The following is a 25,267-nucleotide window of genomic DNA, read 5'->3' on the forward strand; positions in this document are numbered from 1 at the left end:
TAATAAAAATCTGCACTGATCTGTCCTCAGGGTAAATACTTAATGTGAGGGCAATCTCATGTTTGCCAGGCTCAGAGGTAATCCACAGCGTGCTCATCATATTCTCTTTATTCTGCTGTTCTTTCTTTAGTCCTTCTAAAGTAAATACTGTAGGTTTTAATGAAAAAGCCCTCTAGTCATATATTTTCTGTTTAATGAAACCTCAGAAGACTGAGAGCAAACAGACGTCTAAACACTCGCAGATCCCATCTTTGAAATGATGGTAGCGTTGCTCCACGTTTTGCAAAGATCGCCATAATTCTCTGTTTGCTGTTTATCCATCCAATGCTACAGAGGACTCACTAATAGTACTGCTGCTACTACTCAAAAGGAACAAGGTCAAAGAGAGTCCCACGCAGCCCCTCTGCACCTTTCAGAAAGTCAAATCAAATCATAAATATATCTAAGAAAATTTACACATGACTTCATTCATTTCAAAACCTCTGTGAAAAACACCTTGTAACGTTTTGAGGTATCCATGGAAATGAAAATGTAAGTGTAAGCTTAAAAAAACAACATCAATAGCAAAAAGCTTACACATATCTTTTAGAATCTCTGGTTATATTTCCGAGTGGCCCAAGGCTCATGAACATAGATACAGCAGAGCTAAGGCAATTAACAAGGATGCTGCATTTTACTCTTTGAGATCTTCTCCTTTGTACAGATCCGACACCTACATTTGTTCTCCTTTCTTCACATCTGGGAGTAAAAAACAAATATCCAGGGACATTTCCTTCTCTCCTAAGTATTTAATTAGTAAAGAAATTAATTTGCTGCTATGCCAAGACGAGAGGTGAGACAGGAGAACAAATTAAACACCTGATTATTGTTAAAGGCGCTGCTCCAAGAAAAACTCTACTGGATGTCACAGTACAAAATAATTTGGAGTTATTTTGGGTGTATGTTTTGTTTCCCTGCTGCACCCAGGTGGCTCCAACCTGCCAAATCCCGTTTTAACCCCTGATGTTACCTCAGCGAACACGGAGGAGTAACAGTGTTCCCCGCAGCACTAAAATCTCTCTGATGGCACGTTGCTTGGAAAAATGCACGACTACTTGCAGAGAGCTTTAAAGAGCAGAAGAATAGATGTAAAGCAACAGTATTTGTGGCGGCTGAATTTGCCAATAATGTGATTACTGCGGTATAATAAGTAAAACAACGTGTTTCGGATTATTATGCAGGTTGATACGCTGAGTCTCAGTCTCTAGTAAGTGATGGTTTATTTAAAGGAAACATTACTTACAGATGTTCTTCCACTTAAACGTGTGTTTTCTTGCAGTGTGAGGAGGAAGAAAGATCATTTAGCAGATAAACAGGAGGCATAAGATCCCCGATATTTGCTGAAAAGTGCGGCGAGACCATCACACTGTGAAAGCCCAGATAATTGATTCAGAGCACAATGTATGCGGTCTGATAAAGAAAGGTTTAAAAATGTAAAAATCGGATGGTGTTGTAGGTGGGCAGGACTGCAGCTTAAGAGAGGAGGTACTGGAGTTAACACTGGGCCTACATAATTAAGAAATGAAGGCATGAACATTTATTTTTTAAAGTCTGATCTACTTGCGCAGTAATTGCAACAGAGTTGTTTTGAGCTTATTTGACCTACTGAACTAGAACACAGTTGAGGGACTTACATAACCATACATACAAAACCAGCTACACAACCATCCCTGTTTTTTTGTAGTGTCTGTTTAACGCAGCAGGTACCAAATAAACATTTACTCAAAACAGCGGCTTGACAAACTTGCTGCAACAGGTTTGACTACTCCGTCCATCACAATTGCATCTGCGGTTGAACAACAAAAAGAATACTGTTGCAGCAGCTTCCTTATCCTTCTAAAGATAATTAAGAAGAAAAGCAGCGGGGAATTAACTGCTGTATATGTTTTGCTTTTTCTTCAGAACATTTCGTCAGTAGAACAAAAGCAAAAATGGTGGCATCACCATTTTTATGTCAGGAGAAGTTTAGGTAACATTGAACATTTAACTCAACTGACTGAGTTTGCAGAAGGTTCCTGTTCTGCAGGACATGCAAGTTAGAAACACTACACATAAAGCATTATACAATAAATCAAAGACGTGAAAGCAAGACATAAACAGCTACACAGTGAAGGCAACCAAAAGTAAAAGAAGACCAGAAGCTCTGTGAAGACTGCTTTACTCAAAACGATATCACAGTCTTTACTTGCAGTCATTCATGTTTGGTGGTTTCAGTTCTGGGATTAACTGCACTTTCACACAAACACCCACTGAAAGTCTAAAGCACCGTGAACAGCATTAAGACCCTCATAACACAAATAAGTAAGTCAAAGATGGCACGAATAAGAAATGAAACAGAGGAGCTGAGGGTGGGGTGGGTGCAAACCTGTTTGCAAGGCAACCAAAAATTGTAGGCAGGCTAAGACAACTTGCATAGTGCACCCTGTATTGCATTTTCCAAAAGGACATGAGAGGATCCATCAGATGATTGGTGGGGATTGCAGGCTTGGATTAACTCTGTGACCTCACAGAACTAAAGCTATGCTCAGTTTGCCTGTTGGAAATGTATGGAAGAAGTTACTGCCAATCATCCAACCATCCATACATTCATTCATCTTGCACTGAACCAAAGACACGTCATGGTAGCATTCCAGCCGTCCTTTTCCCAGTAACATTTGACAGTTCCTCCTCGGGGATCCTGAGGCGTTCCTAGGCCAGATGATATATAACCTCCCCGCCTGGATAACCTCCAAAGGTAGGTGTGCAGGAGAAATCCTTGTCAAATACCTGAAAAACAACTAGCTCCACTAAACAAGAGGAAGCAGTAAATTTGCTATGATTTTCCACCAGATGGTCGATCTCCTCATTCTATTTCCAAGGTTGAGCCCCACCTCCCTATGGAAGACACTCATTACGGCGCTGTACCTGTGGCCTTATTCTATTGGTCTTCATCCAGCTCTCATGACCACAGGTCAGAGTTGGAAAATAGATAAGACTGTGTAAGACTGTGAAAGCTTAAGACTAATCTTTCTCTTCCTCCTAGTACAATGCTTGCATTCCAGTTGACCCATCTGTTGGTCCCCATCACCCATCTCAGCACCAAGGTTTTCTGCTGGAAACCAGTGGATTGCTCACTCTTGGGTGGGGGAGAGATGCTGCCCCAAGTACTTTTGGATCTGAGTCATTTGAAGGTATAGTGTGAGGTTATTTTGTGTAAAATGTGGGATCTCGTTACAGTTTTTAGGGTTTTTGTTAAAAATAAAATCTGTTTTCAAGCTGATGCTGGAATAAATGAAACTGATATTGTCTGAGGGAGGTTTGGGTTAGAGATGGACCGATCCGATATTACGTATCGGTATCGGTCCGATACTGACCCAAATTACTGGATCGGATATCGGTGAGAAATAAAAAATGTAATCCGATCCATTAAATATCAAAAAAGCACCTCACAAAACTTGCTACACAGCGTAACTCGGCTCATAACCGTAGCACGTAGCAGCAGTATGCATCACCTGATAGAGCAGCTGTGTGTATTTGTAGCCTTGCTAGCAAACCAGCATTTCATCTCCGAGGAAGTTTTCCCAGAGAGAAGTAAAGCAAGTGTGTAAGTTCATCTCTGAATGTTTGTAAAGCGTTCCCACGTTAAGCTTAACAACCGAGATATGGAGCGACTGCCTCTCTCTCTCTCTCTCTCTCCTGCTGCTGCTTCAATCGTGAAACTGCTTAATGATCAGCTGATCGGCTTTTCTGTCGCGAGTCCGTCTCTCTTGTTTGTTTTTGGCCCACTTCTCACCAGAAAGAGGAAACCAGCGGCTGAACAACAGCAGCACGTTTAAGCTTGATATGCTGTTGTTAGAATTTATTTAATATTACTTTCTACACCAGGATCCTTTTCTAGCAGCTGACCGCTGGTAACTGTGCAGGGGCGGATCTAGCAAAGTGTAGCCAGGGGGGGCCGATAGGGCATGAACAGACAAAAGGGGGCACAAAGACATACTTTTCTTTCTTATTCTCATTTAAAATGTCTAGCTTTTAATAAATAATTATCTGACTCTTACACCCAAAGTTTTAATCTGATGTAAAATATATAGAAGTCCATTACTGTATATAGTAACTGTTAAGTCTAATATAGTAAGCTATACTACTTTTTCCTTCGGGAAGATACCATCTGTGCAGTCTGCAATTCTGTTGAAGAAAGATGTTGAATCTATTTAATTATTCTTGAAAAATAATTTATTTTTGTGCATTTTCCCCCCTGCATCAAATTAATTTTGATTACATCGATTAAGCATCATGAGGTGGAGGGTGGTTCCCTTTTTCTTTTTTTGCTGGGAGTTTGCAACCCTATTAGTATAGTACTCATACCAGAATAGGGAGGATGGAGCAGGTTTAAGTTTATTAGATTGATCAGTATTGCTGAACTATGAAATATTTTGGGCGCAGTGTATTTTTTACATACAGGTTTAACAGAATAGCTTTAGTGTTGTTATTTATTTAAACTTGAGTATAAACTTGTACAAAATGCAGCAAGATATTAAAAAATTTTATTGATTAAAAAACACACTATATCGGATTCGTATCGGTATCGGCAGATATCCAAATTTATGATATCGGTATCGGTATCGGACATAAAAAAGTGGTATCGTGCCATCTCTAGTTTGGGTGTTTTCCCTCTAATTTTGTAAGGTCTATGATATAAATAAAATTGAACTGAATGGAAATTTAGTTATCATTATGAATCTGAAAGTAAAACATTTAATGGCTTGATTATTTGTTTAACTGTTGGGGTTATTGTCTAATGCAATGGCTGGTCTACTGTAGGGTCTTGGCAGTGGTTTAAAGATTTATTTTATGATGATGGAAGATATTCCTGAAAAAAAAACATTGTATCTAATTTTTCCAAGTCCAACTTTTAGCGTTTCTTTGTTAAACACCCCGCTATATTTATACGCTTTTTTGTAATGTTGTTTATATGCAGCTGATGCGTTGTTCACTTTTTCTTGGAAGGCAGATATGATCACTGGAGATAAGACAAATGCCCACACACCACCCTCGCTATCACAGATTCCTGCGACGATTTCATCATTTCTTTAGGGTTTTGCACCACACTGTGGATTTAACTCATTAACCTTCTGCACATTTTTAACACTGACAATCAGGTATGAAATAACACTGAACCCACACATGACTCATCGCTGCTTAAGTAGCACGGATGCGTGGAAGCACAAACACTCGGGTTTTTTCAGTGTTCAACACCGTGCAGAGACCCTGAAGTGAAGACAGATTTCAAGAGGCAACTTGCACAATTTACTAAATAAAAACTGCAAACTGTCGCTTGCAAAGTGCAACTGTAGAACGCAGCCTGAGACGGATCCTGCGATTCTGTCAGCGGCTGTCACAGCTCACGGTGGCGTGAGTGGTCGCAGTTTTTGGTGGCAAACATACCTGCTGGTTTGCATATAATAAAAGGCGACAAAGAGGAGAAATAAATCAGGATGGAGATGATTTCCCAACAGTGTTCTCGTTTCCTTAATGACTTGTCATGCCTATGTGCTCATTTTACCACATGCCTTGTGCAACAGAGCACTTCCTGCCAACCAGAATTAAACACCTGAGGCTAAACAATAGTGGTGTAGCTGTTGATATGTCACGGTCCCAGGGAGGGGCTGCATCATAATGCAATCATCTAGCCCTGTTTACACAAGTGCTTTCAAAATGACAATGTGGCTGCTGAACACTTTGTGCCTCCTCCTGAGCAAATGTTGTGCAGGTAGAAAAAGAAAAAATGGCACAAAAGCAAAGCCCAGCCTAAAAGACTGATTATATTTCAGCTCCAAGGGTGAGGATGGTGGAGTTAGGTTTGTACACACTGCCCTTTGTAAAAGTGCGCACCTATTGCCCGAGTATCAATGAGGATATAAAAAAGCTTTGGAGAATTCCACAGGTAAGCTATCACTGTGAGAGGGACCAGCCCAAACAGGCAGAGCAGGGCTGGGCTTTCCAGCCAGAGGCCTTGGAAGTTTTCACTGTGTTTATTTGGCAGAGCTGGGGTTGGACTTTCACTGCACCTCATTTTGTTACAGCCACCGAATCACACAACTGGAAAAGCAGGCAATCAGGGCCGATTCAAGGTTTGCACCAAAATAAAGGCGAGAAAAAGGTCAAACTGGGGAAATCCACCCTTCCCTGACCTTCCCGTTGCAGTTCCACTTAATACACAGTGTTTATACAAAACGCACACATGCCTAAGAGACGCACTGTTTTCTGAGCTTTAGGGCAGGTGACGATAAATTCCTCACTGGGCTTTCAAGCGCTTCGGACTCATAAGTCAACATGCAAGATAAATATCAATCCCAGCTCCAGTTATCATGGCAAGTGTCCCACATTGTCTAAGAGCACATAAACAAATCTGGTCTGATTGCTCAACACAGCCTGCGGGTTTGTCAGCCATCCATAGATGTATCCATCAAACAAGGTTGCACTGAAAGGACTAAAAACAGATGAAAAGCAAAGGTGGATCGGTATGTAGAAAAACAAAGAGAAGATGGGGAATTGAGCTGCACACATGATCAGACTGCTTATGCAACCTCTGAAGCCTAAAACACACAGCCGTGATACTGTACATACAGTCGTGCATACGCTGCGATATCATAGCTGCAGGCTGTTGGCAATGATGTTTCCACCGTCCACAGGCTGAAAACTGCTCCCCAGGTGTTTGAATTTACAGCGGCCTGCCCCAAACCATGAGTCTGAGTCTACTGCCGTTTATTAATTCATACTGTACACCACGGGTGCAACCTGCGTACACACTCTGCTCCTCATTTATGCTTTGGGCTTCTTAGCTTGTTTGTTTCCTGTTGTATTTACAGTTGGAACAAGACTTGCACTACAGGTAGAGCTACAAAACTAGGCATTATATTCTTACAGTTACGTATGTGATTTTGCTGGGCTTTGTTTCACTTGTGCAAATTCAAACCTGATTGCTTTTTAATTTTGCATTTTATGCAGAGGACAGTTTGCGTTTTTGAAAGTGCAGTTATGGCAAAGCCCACTGAACCTTTTTTGCACGTGTTTCAGGTTTACTGTTTAGCTTGATCTAAATAGACTACACACTGAACACATTCCTAAGTCCTGGTCCTGGTAATGAGTTGATAGTCCATCTCATGATATTTTTAGTGCTTCTCTTGTGTCTGTGGTGAACTCTGCTTCTGTTTTCTTTCTTGTTCACTTTTCAATGAATCCAAATTCTACCTATTCATAGCATCAACACCATAGACCCAAAAAAAGATGTCTGCAGCACCGTAACTTCACCTTAATGGAATTAGAGGATCCAGTGATGGACCATGCAAGCTCAGCAAACATTTACTGCATACTTGATGTTGACTGTGGCACTTGTACAAATTTATTTAACACTTTTCTCCATAATTTTAGTGATATAAATGTGAAAAACCTCATTCCTCTTCCAATTTTTGCAAATTTGTATTTATGTGACTAACTATAGAACATTTGCCCATCAGGTTTGAGTTCAAAAGGTAACGTTCAAAAGACTTTCTTATTTTTCTTTATGATAAATGTACAGATTGAAAAATCTAGCTGAGTTATAATACAAATATATGGAATTAACCTGCTTTGGTTTACAACAGCTGCAGCTGCTTTCACTTAATGCTCATCTCATGAGGTCTGCAACTGTGTATTTTGCTGATGATACATTAAGTACCTACTTTGTACTGACTGCCACCTGCTGTCTGAATGTATATGCTGCTTTAGTTTGTATAGGTGTGGTCGAATGACTTCACTACAGCCTAAAAGCAGAATAAAGACATGTAACACACCATTCATCTGTAACATACAAGGTATTTACCTCGCTTGTATGAGTGAGGAAGCATTTTATTTATTAAAAAACTAACTTGAGCAGATGAAGATGGGGGCTAAATAATAGTTGGCTACACACATTCTGAAGCCTTATAGAGAGAAAAGTATCCGACCAGATGAGAAGCAAAGGAGAGCAGAGCTGGAATTACTTCTAGCCCTCTTAAATATATATTTTTTCTTACAACAGTTACTGAAGCAACCTCTAGCGGGGCTTCTTTAAACCTCCACACCCAGCTCTCTCAGACAGGAATAAAAAAAATAGATGATGTGCTGGGTAATTAGATTGTCTAGACAGTTTGGAAAGAAGGCACTTAAAACACATCTTTCCCCACAGATGCGGAAGAAACTGTGCTTTTTCTTCACGGGTGCACCTGGAGAATGTGTGAAGAAAACACAATAATCAGGACTAAAAATACTGACACTCCCTCCTCGGTTTCCAGTGACATCATCAAGGTTTCGGGAGACTGGTGGGGTGCACACACACACACACACACACACACACACACACACACACACACACACACACACACACACACACACACACACACAAATAAGAGGTACTACACACACAATTATTTCTGAGGAGGTTGGGAACACTCGAGGTCAATTGTTAAGAAAAGTGCTTTCACTCAGGAACTTTAATTGTATTATTACTTTTAGGCAATCAGACTAAAAATGGAAATAATCAAATTAAAGAGTCAGCCTTTGATGTCATCTCTCTGATGCCGTGCCTTTGATATAGAAATGTAGCCAACAGTAGTACATTTAATGCCACAAACTGCCTCACTGCGGTCAGACAATGTGCTGATTTTTTGCCAGAGCTGTATCCCATACCATGAAAGGGGTTTGGACGTGATCCTATCATCATCCATGATGACATCTAACATGAAGAAATGTGATGTGGCGTGCTCCTGACTTGAACCTTCCCTTCACCAAGGGTGCACACTGACATCAAGTGGTCAGATGACAACTGTCAGCATTCAAATCACGCTGCGGCTGCCTCGAAGAATAACAGCACAAAATCACACAGGTAGCAGAATTTCTCTGCTCTAAGTGAGTAAAAGAATTGTTTCATCACTCTGTGAGCTTTTTGATTTATAAAGGAAGAAGAAGCCTTTGTATTTGATTAATGCAGCCCTGCTGGGTGGGATCAACATTGCAGACGGAGGTGGAGCATTGCATATTCCTGATAAGGGAATGTGAACCAACAGGCATTTAACGGGTGCTTTTCCAGTCATACTGACCATCCAAAGCTACACTATAGTGAGCAGATCCCAACAGACAATGCAAACAAATAGGTGCAGGTATTTGAATGTAATTTTCCCAGCTCCTGCGTTAAGTAAATGCAGTGAACATACGGCGAGCACTTTGTATCTCAGTGGATGGAACAATGACTACAGCATTTTTTAACCTGGTCATCCTAATTCACCCACACATATAGTACTTTCTGGACCACCTATATATTCAAGGATTTCTAGAAAGATGCTGGAAACAATCCCAGCTGACTTTGGGTTAGTCCAGGGGTCCCCAATCCCAGTACACGGGGACCGGTGTCCCTGCAGTTTTTAGATGTGTCCTTGATCCATCACAGCTGATTTAAATGGATAAATTACCTTCTCAACATGTCTTGAAGGCTGTATCCCAATTCAGAGTCTGCAGCCTTAAAGTACGCAGCCTCAACGATCCTCAAGGGCCACGTATTTAAAGACTGCTAAGGCCGGAAGTGCGAGGCTGGTGAAATGGGACGGTGTAGCCTCCGTTGCGCTGCCCAGGTTGCCTAGCAACCATGATACTAACAGCTGGAAACGTTTCATACAGCTTTGTTTGACAGAAATGAAGGAGAAAATCTTTTATTCATTTGTTTGTTTGTTTCTACATGAGCTTTGATCATTCTCTGTAAGATTATGGTCAGCTATTGAACGGCGTATATTTTAAAGTAAAGGCTTTAAAACCAAGTTAGTACAAACGTCACTAATGTCACATAACTTTGCCGACATGTGGCCAACAGTAATGTTTTAATGTTCTTCGTTATTAAACATTTGCACATAGATAAGTGACATAATATTCAGTACTTACTTAAAGTTTACTCTTCGGGCGCCCCTCATCCGCCGTTTTTTTTGGGCAAAATTATCCACACCCACCGCCGCGCTATGCATTCTGGGATATGTTGGGCCACGAAGTCTACACCGCCACGTCCTTAAAATTCAGGGAAATGAAGGACGCATTTGAGTGCCGCATTTCGAGCAGTCTTCGAATTGGGACAGCCTTCACGGGACGGCCTGGTAATGAACTAATCATGTGATTCAGGTGTGTTGACCCAAAATGAGATCTAAAACCTGCAGAGACACCGGCCCTCGTGGACTGAGATTGGGGACCCCTGGGTTAGTCTGTTACAGGGAGAGCAGAGACATTCCAACTAGGAACCTTCCTGATGTAAAACGCAAGGGGACAGCGCTGCAAACTGCACCATCATTACTTTCCCGCATTATTGTTTGTGTTTTTAAATACACAGGAAGTAACTAGAACACCTGCATTAAATTTGCCAGCAGCAGATCACAGTTAAATAGTTTCACAGCTCTGTTTTGTGTCCAAAGATGTGAAGGCACGACACAAATCAAAAACCAGTGGCTTAAGCCAAATATGTACTGCAGGTCACATGGATGTGTTCCTCTGGACATCAGCTCCAAACAGAAGATACTTTGACTTTTACATTGATGGCTCAAGGTACAGCACTGCAACAAAGACTTTCGCAACACGACTGTAGTCGTCTAACATTGTTGTTTATTTTTATTAAATTCATGTTTTATGCAACCTTCAGTGAACACCATTTCCCATAAGCCCTGGGGTGTTAGCGAGACACATGTTTCGAGTGAACAGAAACTCATAGATGAGCTATGGGGACATGACGTCATATCTTTGGCTCTGTCTTTTCTCTGTTCGCCACTGAGCTCCTCCATCACTCAGAAACGAATCATTAACACTGCAGCTCATCTCCCCAGCTGGCCTCGTATTAAGGTGTCGTGTGGAAACAAAGTTTTCATGAAGCGTCAAAAGAAGAGCGAAGCAGGAACATTCATTTCCATATATACATGAACATTACTGTAGATCGGCTTCTCTCAAAATAGGAACGACCTAGACAAAAAAAAAGAAGACACTTCCTGGGGGAGAGACGAAGAGGATGACGGGGAATGAAAGGGAAGGAGTGCTGAAGATGAAGACAGAAAGAGGAAATGTTTGAGGCTCCAGTCTTTCTCATTTGAAACCGTCTCTTTACTGCCGGACTCCCGGGTGGCTTCCACGAGCATTTTATGTATAATTTAATGTAATGCGCGGAGATAAAACCTCCAATAAAGGCCGCGCTCTCTAAGCTCTTCACAGCACATTACGTTTTATTCATCAAATTAGTTTTAGTTGGTTTGGTATCCCCTGAGCCGTCTTTAAAAGGTTTAGATGAAAGGACTGCATTAATTTTGCCACTAATCAGTTAAGTGACAGCTCCAAGTGACAGCTCTGCACTCCTTACCCTCAAAAACCTTGCTGCAAACACTCTCGCCATCCATGCTGTCCCCATTTGCTCCTTGCACCGATCTGCCGCGCACATTTCACACTTTCTCCTACATCTTCTAATGTTTCTTTAAATTTGACACCGTGTTATATGATACTAGATTAAAATCAGCTGTGAGATGATTACAGACCGGCCACAAATGTGACCGGGCATGTTTAACGTTTAGGCGTAACGGTTAATGATGAAGCAAAGGGACTTCTTCTTCACGGGGAATTGAGCTTTGTGAAACAAATTAGAGCAGAGTGAAGATAATTGGAGCTAATATTTATAATTCTCCAGGCAGACATTTTCGTTTGTTAATGACCGACTAAACCCCACAAAGAGTAGTTTGATGTAGTGTTTCGACAGTGTCAGGAAGCTTTCGTGGTTATGATTTGGAGCCACAACACTCTCAACTTCTGCATTTAACCCTGAAGTCAGCAAACTAGTTTAGGGACTAAAATGACCGTCATAATCCCATTCGATTTTGCACAGTAAAACCTTTTTTCTTTAATTAACACCGCTGTTTGCTCTGTTTAAATACCAATGTAAAATTCCTACAAACATTTGTAGGCATACAGGACATTTCTTGAGCTCCCCCTTTTCTTTTTATTTTGCTGCCTAGGACCAAGACAAGGAGTCATTTTTAAAATGGTCGTGAGCAATAGTTCTTCTGTTTTTTCAGTTACTCTATGGACATTGGTTGCTTATTCTCCCATTTTCAGTCCAGTCCTTGCATCTGACAATTTTCAGAGGTTTTATTTGATCTTTTTTCACTGAACTAGCCCAAACAAATCAGACAACTTAGCAAAAAATGATTTCAAACTGCATCCTTGGGCATTCGTTAATAGCAAAAATCTACTTTAGCTGATCTGTTATTTATAAAGGCTCACCACAGCAGGTAGCTCCACATGTATGATTTGGCAAATTTGTTTTACATAAAATGGCCTTGTTAATATTAGACTCAAGGTCTTTCACTTGTTAGGCAAACGTGTAAACCACTAAATAACAGAACCACTACTTTATGTTCTAATTTCTAATTTAGCTGAATCAATAAAAAAAAAAAGAAAACTGGGCAAGTGGAGGACAAAAGAAGAAGTTACAGGCCTAAGAAACTATCTATAGCATACAGTATTGTAAAGTCATGTCCTTAAGAAACAGGAAGCAACGGTTCACAGAAGCCTAATCAGGAATGGTCTCAGCAGAATTTACAGCTGTCATTCCTAAGGAAGGGAAAGATTAAGAAAAGGCCGAGGAATGCCAAATGACACAAGAACTGGACTGAAAGCCAGTAACAACAGGTCTGATGGAGAGATAAAGCCAAATTTGACATTTTCGGTTCAAATCATAGTAGGCATGTACAGAGAGCCATCTGTAAAACATGGTCTGTCGTGGTTTGGGTTGTGTTTCAGATAAATCTTGTCAAACTGATGAAATGACAACAGCTGAAAAGTATGGTTTGATTTTGATCCACCATAGCACTGTTGCCTCATACCAAGAAGGTCCTGAGTTCAATTCCACTATCAGGCTGAGGTCTTTCTGTGTGCAGTTTGCATGTCTTCCCCCTGTTTGTGTGGGTTCGCTGCAGAAACTCCGGCTTCCTCCCACAGTCCAAAGACAAGCACCTAGTGGGGATAGGCTAATTGGAAAGCCTAAATTGCCCATAGGTGTGAATGTGAGTGCAAATGGTTGTCTGTGTCTATGTGTTAGCCATGCAACAGACTGGTGACCTGTCCAGTATGTACCCCGACTCTCGCCCTAAGACAGCTGGGATAGGCTCCAGCACCCCCCAAGACCCTGAAAATGATAATCGGAAGCAAAAGGATGGACAGATAACACCATCTACAAAACATCTGATTGGCAACAGCTTAATTTTATACATGAAAATGATCTTAAACACACTACCAATGCAGTATCTTTTGTTAAAAGGGTTGGCATAATAAGCATATGCTTCAGCCAATACCTTTTGATTAGCCTTGTCTTGTGCTTTCTTGCTAATCAATAAATAAAGTAGGACATACCTGAATAGAAAAAACACACAATGGAGCACTAACAGTCATGGACTGGCCTCCACAGAGCCCAGACCTCAACATTGTTTTAGCAGTGTGGAATCATGCTGATAGAGAAAAAAACTAAAGGCAGCCAACATCCAAAGAAGAGCTTTGATTGTCCTTTAAGAAGCCTACCTAAAAGAAGATTACTTAGAGAAAAGACAAAAAAGCTGAATAACAAAGTTCAGTCTGTGTTGACGAATAAAAGTCAGACTAAATATTGACTTTCAAGCTTGGCAGGATAGTACAAACACTGTTTTTGCCCTATGTAAAGTATTTCCATGTATGTTTGCACATTTCAATTAATCCCTGCACCTCATTTAAATTTTCCAGAAAAATGTAAAGAAATGAGGGGTGGGTTTTGCACAGGACTGTAGATGATAAGCATTAGTAATCAACTGACAGTCGTATTGTTTTTGAATGTCATTTTTACAGTCCACTAACCCTACTCAGTGACTCGAATCTTAAAGCTTAAAGCTTAGAAGGCACGTTTTACTGTTGGACAAAATGAGCGGACTTACTCCAGCAGGGAGCGCTTTGGGAAGCTGAAGGTGCCGTGGGAGATGCGGTCCACAAAGTTAAGCGGGATCCTCTGCATCTGGTCACAATTGAACATCATGAAGTCGTACTTGAAGACCAGGAGAGAGAATTCTGTGATGAGAACAATGCGCTCCTTTTCATTGTTCCAGTGATCCACTCTGAAACAACCAAACAGTGTGTGAGCAAGAACAACTGTCACCAAAAGAAAAACAGAACAGAAAAAAGCAGGTTTTTAAATGTTAAATAAAAAAATATTTCAGCTTCAGTATTCAAATATTCCAATGTCAGTACTCAAACCGCTTCCAACAAAAGGTATTCTTAAGTTATTTTGCTTTCACTGACTCGTCATAGTCTTCTTCAAGTAAACTAACCTGTTTATTCATCTGCTATAAAGATGGATTAGCAGCATCGCGGCATTAGGAAACAGCATCAGCAACAAGAAAATCAATCTCACTCATTTATTACTTCACTAAAAACCTTTCAAAACAAAACACTTAATGAAATGTTTTACATTTTTCATCAGCAAGTTTAAAAAATAAGCAAAAATAGCCAAAAATGATTGGAATACTGGAGGTCATATAAAGTTAACACACACGCACACATATTGTAGAGCTGCTCAATTATGTACTCTTACAGTTCACAAAGTAAAATAAAAATGCCCTGGGCAAAGATCATACAATATGGATGTAAGCATTTCTGAAGCCCTAAATTTTTACTGGAAAAATGGGCTTTCTTTTATGCCCTCAAAATGTCTCCAAAAATGTTTGCGGTACTAATTGAAATCACAAAAAAAAAAGCATCATTAAACACACACACATCCACACACTCCATCCCTCACCGCTGTGCGAACAGCTAATTCATGGTGGCATGGATTCTCTCGGAGAAGCTCCCTTTCTTACAGCCCACTGAGCTGGGCGCACGTGGTCACCTCAGAGTGAAACACTCCTGATTGCTGCTGGCATCCGTAAGCCAGAGAAGACAGTTCACTGAACAGTCAAAGCTCTATAGAAAGGTGTGGGTGAAGAGCTGTGACTGTGCTGATGAAATGAGTTAACCTTGACTGGGCACGGGCAGCAAGCATGCTACAGATGTAATGCAGAGATCCACGGTCACACTGTGGGTGGGCTGACATGCTGTTAAGCACTCGAGCCTGACAAAACAAACTGTTGGTCAGGACAGAAACCGACAGGAAGTATCTCTGCAGGACCCTGCACACTGTTTGGTAGGGTACATTTTGAAAAATTGTTTGTTTTCTTTCCGCTAGCTTTTGCTACAGCTAGCAGACTGTTAGCATAGCTTAAAATCTCAAAGGAGTTGGTGAGCGGCCGCTGATCAATGAGCTCAACTGCGTTGCTTAAAACTGAGATAAATATCTATCTATCATTACCACAATTCACACAATTTCCCAGACATGTCTTTATCTCTGGTTGCCACATTGCTGCTGGTTGCTGCCCCTTTAGAAATATGGTTGCATGCAACTCTAAGCTAAATATGAAGGCACAGTGGCTTCTAAATGGCTTGACTTATCATGAAGACTGTAAAAAGACACAAGTCCATCCTGAGACAATGAGATCTATGTATGCTAAAAGTAAAGCCAGCTAGAAAACAGGACAGACCAGGTTTTATCTCTGGACAATCAAAAGAAGCATTTAATTGCCCAGATGTATGTAAAGTATGTCTTTAAGTAACTTAAAGAATCTTCCGGGGCTTTTCTGAAAATTAACTGATGGAAAATAGTGTAACTAACATTATTTCTCTCATTTTTCCTACATAAAAAAACACCACCTAGTGTATTTTTAAAAGATGGCCCTATTATAAGAAACGTACAGCAATTGAGATGACTCTTTGTAAAGCAAGTGACAACCTTCAGCTAAGCCAAATTTGAGGAATTTCTCATCCTTTGCTGACATAAGTCTTTGGCCTCCCTTGGGGCAAATTCTGCAGCAGAGTTGCAAATTTACCACATGATGCACTCTTTCTGTTGCTTGAAGTCCTACGCTGGCTTCTATGGCCATGATAACAGCGGGCCAAATGTAGGACAGGCGTTAACGTGCATGTGTGTGTGTGTGTATGCACCCAGAACTGCATAAACTGGGATGCATTATTCATTCTCACATGGCCAGCCTTTTAAATGTTTCCTGAAAGCTTGTGCAGGAGTGATGCAACCTGACATCACATCGAGTGCACTTTGTAAATGTCTTGCAGTCACTTTGTGTTGCTCTGTATTCAATCACTATCTCTGCTTGAGATTAAGAGGTATTCGAGGAGGGTTTTTTTTGGCTTTGATGAGAACAGAAACATTTGGAAATATAGCAAAAATAAAATATCAGCTGTTTTTCCATTTATCCTGCGGATGCACACAAACTCCACAATTCACACACACATTCATACAAACACTTTTTCCTACATCTAAGTGTTTTAGATGTAAAAACCCCACACATCCACATTCTGATGAGCGCATTAGGAGCAACTCGGGGTTCAGTATCTCGCCTGAGGCTACTTTGGCATGCAGATTAGAGGTGCCGGGGATCAAACCACCATCGTTCAATCAATACATGACCCGCATTACTTCCTGAGCCACAGCCACCTATTAGCTGATCAACCTGCGTGTGGCGAGACAGGAAAGGCTAGCGAATTAGCAGCAACTGAACTTCCAAAATAAGTGCAAATGGACTATCCACTAGTAAATCGATCATTTACTGATCGTTCTCTCAAAGACATGAAAAACTTACAGTAACTGGAATACACCTGTGTTCAAGTTTAAGTTAGCCAGGTCAGGACAGAACAGAATATGATTTGAATGAATTCATATGAATGAACACAATATGAAATTTCTCATTTATTCTAGTGTTTTCAGTCATCGATTATCAGGGATTGGTAATTAATTTTCACAAAGGGCTCTGTGAGAAACTGGGACTGCTGTAGAACTCAAACGTAAAAGCTGATACAACATTTAAATGGATTTTACAAATGACTTAGGCTTAGGTTAAAGCAAATAGCCCTGACTAGCAGAACTCATCCTTTTATGCATGTTGCAGCACTTTGGGTGTCATGTTTCCTTTCTGCTCTTTAATGTATGACCTCTTTTACTTTGTTTGACTTGGTTTCTACTGTGGGTTTATTTCCCTTTAAGTCCAGGAAAACAAATTTATGTCATTTAGTGCCACCTCTTTTGTCCAGTCTGGTTATAACAAAACAAATGCATTCAAAATTAGACTTTTAAATTCTTTTGGTACAAGTGTACTACTATATTATAATGAATTATTAGCCTTTTATTAAATGTTTAATAGTGTTTCTAAATGCTAAATGTGGGTGATGGTGTGGGGTTGAGGGTAAAGGTAAAAGGTTTTCACTTGGCGCACAAGGCGCCGCGCACTCAAACATGGAGGTGTATAACAGAACATGATCTCATGAACTCACTCTGCCATCAGCCAAACGCTGAGAACGCTGCCATCTACCTCCTCATTCACCAGAGCTTCAACGTCTTTGATGGCCTGATTCAGAGTGCCAGGCTGAGGAGACAGAAATGCACGGGTGTCACTTTCTAATTTTCCATTGTGACAATCACAACGTATGCACAGAAAGCTTAAGGGGTAATCTTTGAGGCAGATGTGCAGCTGGGACTAGTAAAATGTCAGCGTGTGTGCGTGTCAAACGAAATCACAATAAACACAAGCATGAAGCCCGGGCGTGTGAAAATGTCTGCGAACGAAGAGAGCCGAGCGTGTAGAAATGTGAGTAAGTCAGGTATTTGAACACACGAGGGAACACTCCAGCGCAGAACACACTGTCAGCTGTGAGCATTTCTGGTTTTGAAGGCTCTGCCAGTCTTGCACTTTATGTTTTATTATTTCAATGCCAAGCTGGAGCAAGAGAAAAGATTAGGAGTTCATATTGAGGTGCTCTTGACAGTCATTCTGTAATCTGAGGATGGTGCTGAGCTGGCCTGGCAACATGGCAGGTATGACTGATTTCCCATCAAAATCCAAAACAACAGGCTTCCAATGAACAGAATCTTAGCGATGCTGATAACGTTCAGCTTGTTGTTGGTACTTTTTTTGAGTAAAAAAAAGGTATTTCAGCCTATATACTCATTTTTTTCTAACATAAACTCACTTTTATTATGTTTGGTGCTATACAGATTACTTACATGGTTCTGTTGAAACCTTTGCACACTTTATACTTTATCATTATTTAAAAATAAAGTTTTTAATGACGTTACCCAGGTGTGTGGTCCACTCTGGGCTGATGAGTTTAAGCCACAGACAGGAAACAGCTTAGGCATGTTTCAACCACAAGTTAAGTACGGGACTAAAACCAGGAAGAAGCTTGCTCCTTCGAGCCAGATGAGCTACTTTTTCATATGGAGTCCTATGAAATGACAAATTATATGTAGTGTCTCCTAAATATAGTAAATAAAGAAGATAGTGTATTAAAAAATGAAAGTATTCTAAATAAAAGTCTAACCTAGGAGTCAGTGCGCTTACAGAAATGTGTGACATATTACTGGGAGCACTTTGCGTCAAGAGGAAACGCTGATGATATTTTACCCTTAACACGAAGAACTTCCTTAGTTTAAACTGGTCCAGGGTGGGCTCCACCAGTAGGTGACGGCCCTGGGTCGAGGTGGCCACGCTCTCCGCTGGCCGCTCCTGCGCGTCCCCTTTGCGGCCAGCAGCTGTCTGAGAGTCCTCCGGAGGGGTCGGAGAGGAGCTGAGATCAACCTCCTCCTCCGCCTGCTGCTGCTGCTCTTCACTTCCTTTAACTACTTCATCCTCCGCGTCTGCCATGATGAGGCTTCACAACTCTTCTGTTAAAAGAAGTCAGAATACTGATGTGTCTGGATCTGATTCTGTCGGCGCCTTCCCAGCGACGGGTCCCTGCACGCAGTTTTTCCGAATCGATACTTAAGTCGAGTTATTCTTAGAAGCTGGTAATACAGGTTTCTTACCTTAGATTATAGAAGGCGCAGTACGTGTGGAAAGGTACAGTAAGGCAGGAGCAACAGGTGCACGACTTCCTTGTTCCGGGCCCAGTGTTTGTTTTGAATGGCGGCGGACAGCAGCGCTCACGTTTGCGCACATCCGATTTACACAGACAGCGCATGGTCTGCGCTTCTGACAGCAGCTCACTGGAAAGTCAAATTCATCTTATAATTTATAACTGCAGTGAACAGAATGGCCAGTGGAAATCAGAATGAAGTTCATTATCCGCAATAATATGTGTGATATTATTGGATCAAAATTATGGATCACTTCATTATATATCATTTTATCCTCTGCAGGTGCTTTAAATTACTTATATACAGCTAGGTAGCTTTATTTTTATAATATAGCATTATAAAACAGTCTATTTATATTTTAAAATCTGAAAACTTTTAAAATATAAATATACTATAATTAAATAACCAACTATTATTAAATAAGCAATATTAATATTAAATAAGTCCAAATACAGCTGTACTGGTTGTTCCACGCACTCATCCATCCAAAGATTAACAGTAGTCAACCAACTCAGTGGCATTAGTGGGACTGGTGTCACCCCATGTGTCCCCCCTGGACACGCCCCTGTTGTTGTGACTCAGACTGACTTCACTTACAAATTGCATGGACAGATTTAATTAAGGAGTCCATAGAGCAGATATTTTGGCACCCCATTCACTTAGCTTGTTGTGCTCCCTGGATTGAGGCAGCATAACTGACATGAAAATTATATTGATGTAATTTTTCTGAACAAAACTTTGTCCTCCTCAGTGCATCACCATAAATTACATGGTACTGTCTGCTGGTTAGTTTGTGAAATAGACCCAGCTTTTAAACAGCTGATTTGAGTTTCGGACCAGTCTGATATACAGTGGGGCAAAAAAGTATTTAGTCAGCCACCGATTGTGCAAGTTCCCCCACTTAAAATGATGACAGAGGTCAGTAATTTGCACCAGAGGTACACTTCAACTGTCAGAGACAGAATGTGAAAAAAAAATCCATGAATTCACATGGTAGGATTTGTAAAGAATTTATTCGTAAATCAGGGTGGAAAATAAGTATTTGGTCACCTCAAACAAGGAAAATCCCTGGCTCTCACAGACCTGTAACGTCTTCTGTAAGAAGCTTTTCTGTCCCCCACTCGTTACCTGTATGAATGGCACCTGTTTGACCTCATCATCTGTATAAAAGACACCTGTCCACAGCCTCAACCAGTCAGACTCCAAACTCCGCCATGGCCAAGACCAAAGAGCTTTCGAAGGACACCAGGAAAAGAATTGTAGACCTGCACCAGACTGGGAAGAGTGAATCTACAATAGGCAAGCAGCTTGGTGTGAAAAAATCAACTGTGGGAGCAATCATCAGAAAATGGAAGACATACAAGACCACTGATAATCTCCCTCAATCTGGGGCTCCACGCAAGATCTCATCCCGTGGGGTCAAAATAATCATGAGAACGGTGAGCAAAGATCCCAGAACCACACGGGGGGACCTGGTGAATGACCTGCAGAGAGCTGGGACCAAAGTAACAAAGGTCACCATCAGTAACACACTACAACGGCAGGGAATCAAATCCCGCAGTGCCAGACGTGTTCCGCTGCTGAAGCCAGTGCATGTCCAGGCCTGTCTGAAGTTTGCCAGAGAGCACATGGATGATACAGCAGAGGATTGGGAGAATGTCATGTGGTCAGATGAAACCAAAGTAGAACTTTTTGGTATAAACTCAACTCGTCGTGTTTGGAGGAAGAAGAATACTGAGTTGCATCCCAAGAACACCATACCTACTGTGAAGCATGGGGGTGGAAACATCATGCTATGGGGCTGTTTTTCTGCCAAGGGGACAGGACGACTGATCCGTGTTAAGGACAGAATGAATGGGGCCAAGTATCGTGAGATTTTGAGCCAAAACCCCCTTCCATCAGTGAGAACTTTGAAGATGAAACGAGGCTGGGTCTTCCAACATGACAATGATCCAAAACACACCGCCCGGGCAACAAAGGAGTGGCTCCGTAAGAAGCATTTGAAAGTCCTGGAGTGGCCTAGCCAGTCTCCAGACCTCAACCCCATAGAAAATCTGTGGCGGGAGTTGAAAGTCCGTGTTGCTTGGCGACAGCCCCAAAACATCACTGCTCTTGAGAAGATCTGCATGGAGGAATGGGCCAAAATACCAGCTACTGTGTGTGCAAACCTGGTAAAGACCTATAGTAAACGTTTGACCTCTGTTATTGCCAACAAAGGTTATGTTACAAAGTATTGAGTTGTATTTTTGTTATTGACCAAATACTTATTTTCCACCCTGATTTACGAATAAATTCTTTACAAATCCTACCATGTGAATTCATGAATTTTTTTTTCACATTCTGTCTCTCACAGTTGAAGTGTACCTCTGGTGCAAATTACTGACCTCTGTCATCATTTTAAGTGGGGGAACTTGCACAATCGGTGGCTGACTAAATACTTTTTTGCCCCACTGTATACTGATTCTTGTCCATCTACACAAAATGAGAGGAAGAGGCTGGCTTTCGCTTTAAAACCTCAGCAGCTCAATTTTCTTGGTTGCTAGGGTGATGTATCGGCATTGCAGCCTCTCGTGTACTGTACCTGCCTTTCCAGTTGTGCCAACTGTTATGAAAAAATGGGACAGTTTGTGTTCCTGAACATGAATAACTTTTCGTGACTAATTTATTTGCCGTGAGAATAGGCTGAAATGTAACATAATATTGAAAAGTGATACTAATGTGCACTGAAAGTTTTAGTTCTAATTAGAGATGCAAACCGTTTCCTGACCCTTTTATTTAACAGTCTTTTACCAAGGGATCTGTGAAACACTGGTCTTTACTTTGACCTGTTTCAAGTGTAGAAACTCAGCTGAAACTAGACTGTACTGTTTTCATATTTATTATGCAGGAGATCTGCCTTTAAGTCATTACAACACACTGAACCTCTAACCAGGTTTCGGGGGATTAGGGCTGGTATTCATTTCTGATAGACTTTTCTGACACTCCTGGCTATCATAAACCACAGTGCACACAAACACACACATTCATTTCACGGATGTTTAATTACTGTTAAAACTTTAACAGGTTTGCTGACACTGCTGTACTTCGTGTAATCACCTCAGTCTGCACTGTACATATCTGAACCATACTGTATGTGGTATGTAAATATAAACCATAATGCAGGGGTGTGATATTTGACTTTACAGGTGTAACTGATAAAGGGGATGCAAGTATACAATGCACAATGATTGGACTGATGTATTAGACTGCATTAGTTTTAGCTAGGAGTACTGAACAAAAAGGCAACCAAGAGCTGGTTCTGTGGAGGAAGGAGGTTTTTGTTATTGTAATCGCCACAATCCTGTTTAAGTTTACAATCAGGAACGACGTAGAAGTGAAGAAGCTACCAGTTAGGCTCAACACGATCCTTTTAGTTTGCTCAATATTTCTATCGCAGAATGAAAACTGCAGAATTGTTGCTTTGGTTGTATTTAAAGGCAGCTTGGTGGGAAAAGTTGATTTCTGATTAGATTAGACTCTCCGCTCTTTTGTCAAACTGTGTTTTTCTGCTGCTTAAAAAAGCGTTCGATTGCTTTGAATTTCCTCTCCTGAGCTTATGTTCCCGTCTTGACATTTTCCTAAAATACCAGTGAATGGCATTCGTGATTTGGCTGGACAATAACACAATCAAGCAATTGTGGGATGAACCAGATCACTGAAAGCGAATACGACTTTTTCCTCCCACAAATCCTTGAATAGCATCGCCATTTAAACATCAGTCTGCGTGTGCGCTAATGTTTTCTGACAAAGCATACTGTTAAGGCCACTCAGCCCCAATCATAACTCTGTCAGGGAGCTTTTCCAACGTCTTGTCAGGAGTTTAAAACCAATCCAGTCGCAATCTGCAGCCGTCAAAGAAATGCAGACAGATTTCTAAAGGCGTCCTTTCTGCATGGCTGCTTAGCTACTCCCACAGACTGCAGCTGAGATTTTCATGCTCTTTAGTGTCGAGTGAATGGCCGGTAGCTTTCAATCCAAAGCTCTTTTTTTTTTCTTTTTCTGGCCTGCAGTTAAGTAATTACCTCTAATCAATCCATAGCTCCCTTTTCAGTAATGGTTTAATAATCAGTTTCTAAAAAATTTAAAAAAAAAAGAAAAGAATAAAAAAGTGAATACATTCAGTATTCCTTGTAAATCTTGATCTCACAGATAACCTAAAGACCAGAGCATAACTGAATCACTGAGGTGGTGTCAGGCTTAAGGAAATATATCACTACATATCAATTCTTCTTTAAAACGCTTTACGTAAAACGGTGAACTTAGAAACCCCGTGCCCCCGATGCATCACATCATTCGGAGGAGTGAAGATAAGAATAATCCATATTGTTGTATCTAGGCCAAGTAATCAACACTGCATATAAGGAAATGCTCACTGGTGCCAAGCTGTAAGCATTCCACTTGGCAGCACCATACGTCTCTTTAAGTTTCGGATTCAGCCTGTACGTACACTTCTTCAGGGCTCTCCAAAGACGCACATGTTTATCAGTGCTGGAACTGACCATGAATTAATAATAAGTTAAATAATACATGCCATATTTTAGCGAATGTTTTAGTTAAAACATTGCCGCATATAATGCACTATAATGGCATGGTGAGTTTTTCAGATGCTTTTATGTGTTCACTGTTGTAGAGGATGCACCGTGTTCAGCTCAAAGGGAGATGGTGATATTTTATTATCATTTCAAGTAGATATGTTACATCTTTTGTAAAATCATGACACGCTGCATGAAAACGCAGCTGATGGGAGGGGCCTATACAGAGAGATAGAAATTAAATTAAATAATACCCTGCAGGTTTAAGTTGTAGTCACCAGTTTAGTTGGAAAAATACTACAAGTTTTGTTCTCTGTTGTTTTGCCATGGCGGATACCACAATACTACAGTACCCACAAGCCTGGGTGCAGCTTTGTGGAGAAGCAGCCTGTCACTGATGCAAATCAGTATGATAAGAATGTCAAAACACTTTGTGCTACAGTTGTTAACCAAACATAGAACAGAAAAAATTCAGTTCACCGCATCAGCTTTAGACGTCACCAATATGTTTTAAACACGTATGAGAGGTTCAAGTTCCCGCAAAGATTTACAGAGACCAAGACTCTGCAGACTCAAGTTGCTCTTGTTCAGAGAGCATCAAATGCTGCTGTTCTGTCAACGCTACTGGGCTCTTAAAACTGCCCAAAAGACAAGCGCAAGTCCTGTGAGACAGTTTCCAACTCCCACTTTGTCAGATAGAAATGCTGTTACATTTAAAAGCTCTGGGTCAGCACTATTTTTCAGCAAATTGTATTTGTGCGCTGGGACTTATTTTAGCCTCTTTCTAAACCTTACCAAGTAGTCTTTGTGCAAAAACACAGTGCATATAATACAAAATTAAAGCAAACAAAGTGCAAACCACAGTGCTCTCAAATAGGATGTGTAAAAATGGAATGCTTCTTCTTCTTCTTTTTTTTTTTTGCAGAAGCAGTGTGTAAGCAAATGATGTAACTAAAAACTCTGTTTTATCAGTATTAACAGTGTACAAACTGCAGTGGACAGTGTAACCTGTCAGTAAGTGAGGTTTCTCAGGACAGCATCAGGCCTGCGGTCGTTCTTCCCGTTTCCGGTCTCTGCAAGATAATACTGTGACTGAATGAGCGGACTTATGAGTGGATGGGTTTATTTAAATTTAAAGTCTTAATTAGTTTGTTTTTTTTGTCTTCCGAGTTGCATCTTTGCATCCAATATAAAATATTAACAGACATGAGAAAGACAGTGAATTAATTATATATCTCAATGATTGCCTTGTTACATGTGTTTGAAAAAAAATGCTACGTATGTGACAGCACGCGCTTCCACAGAGTTGTCAGTGAGATGACATTAGATCACCTTACAGCTTGAACAAGACACACAAACATGTCCACGGGAACCCACCCTTCATCTTCAATGCTTTATGTGCATGGAAGTAATTCAATTATGTCCCAGCACGTTTGTGTTTGTTTATCCATGTCGCAGCAAAACCTGATTTCGCTCCCCTGAGATATCACACGGGATAAGCAGATGTTGCATAGACCTCCACGACCCCGTAAGTTCCACAGTCATGATCTGTGTGTGTGCGTGTGTGTGCGTGTGTGTGGTGGCTTGCTGAGGCGTAGAATCAGTGGCAGCTTTTTTCCCCCTGCTTAGCCTGTGAGTAATGTTCAGACCAGAGCGCGGAGGCTGGGAC

At 41.0% G+C, this 25,267-nt stretch overlaps 1 protein-coding gene across 1 annotated transcript in view; it reads right to left on the reverse strand.

Annotated features, from left to right (window-relative positions):
* tprg1 (tumor protein p63 regulated 1) overlaps positions 1–19,110 on the reverse strand; it is a 29,597-nt gene extending 10,487 nt beyond the window's left edge. Inside the window, exons 1-4 of the mRNA XM_085151635.1 lie at positions 18,977–19,110; positions 18,576–18,835; positions 17,446–17,537; positions 14,007–14,183 (exon numbers count right to left, since the gene is read on the reverse strand). Of these exons, the coding sequence (XP_085007761.1) occupies positions 14,007–14,183; positions 17,446–17,537; positions 18,576–18,815 (509 nt within the window). The 5' untranslated portion in view covers positions 18,816–18,835; positions 18,977–19,110. The remainder of the gene's footprint in view (positions 1–14,006; positions 14,184–17,445; positions 17,538–18,575; positions 18,836–18,976) is intronic.
* Positions 19,111–25,267: the final 6,157 nt, after the last annotated feature.

Source organism: Neolamprologus multifasciatus, chromosome 23, assembly GCF_963576455.1.
Source record: "Neolamprologus multifasciatus chromosome 23, fNeoMul1.2, whole genome shotgun sequence".
Classification (NCBI taxonomy): Eukaryota; Metazoa; Chordata; class Actinopteri; order Cichliformes; family Cichlidae; genus Neolamprologus; species Neolamprologus multifasciatus.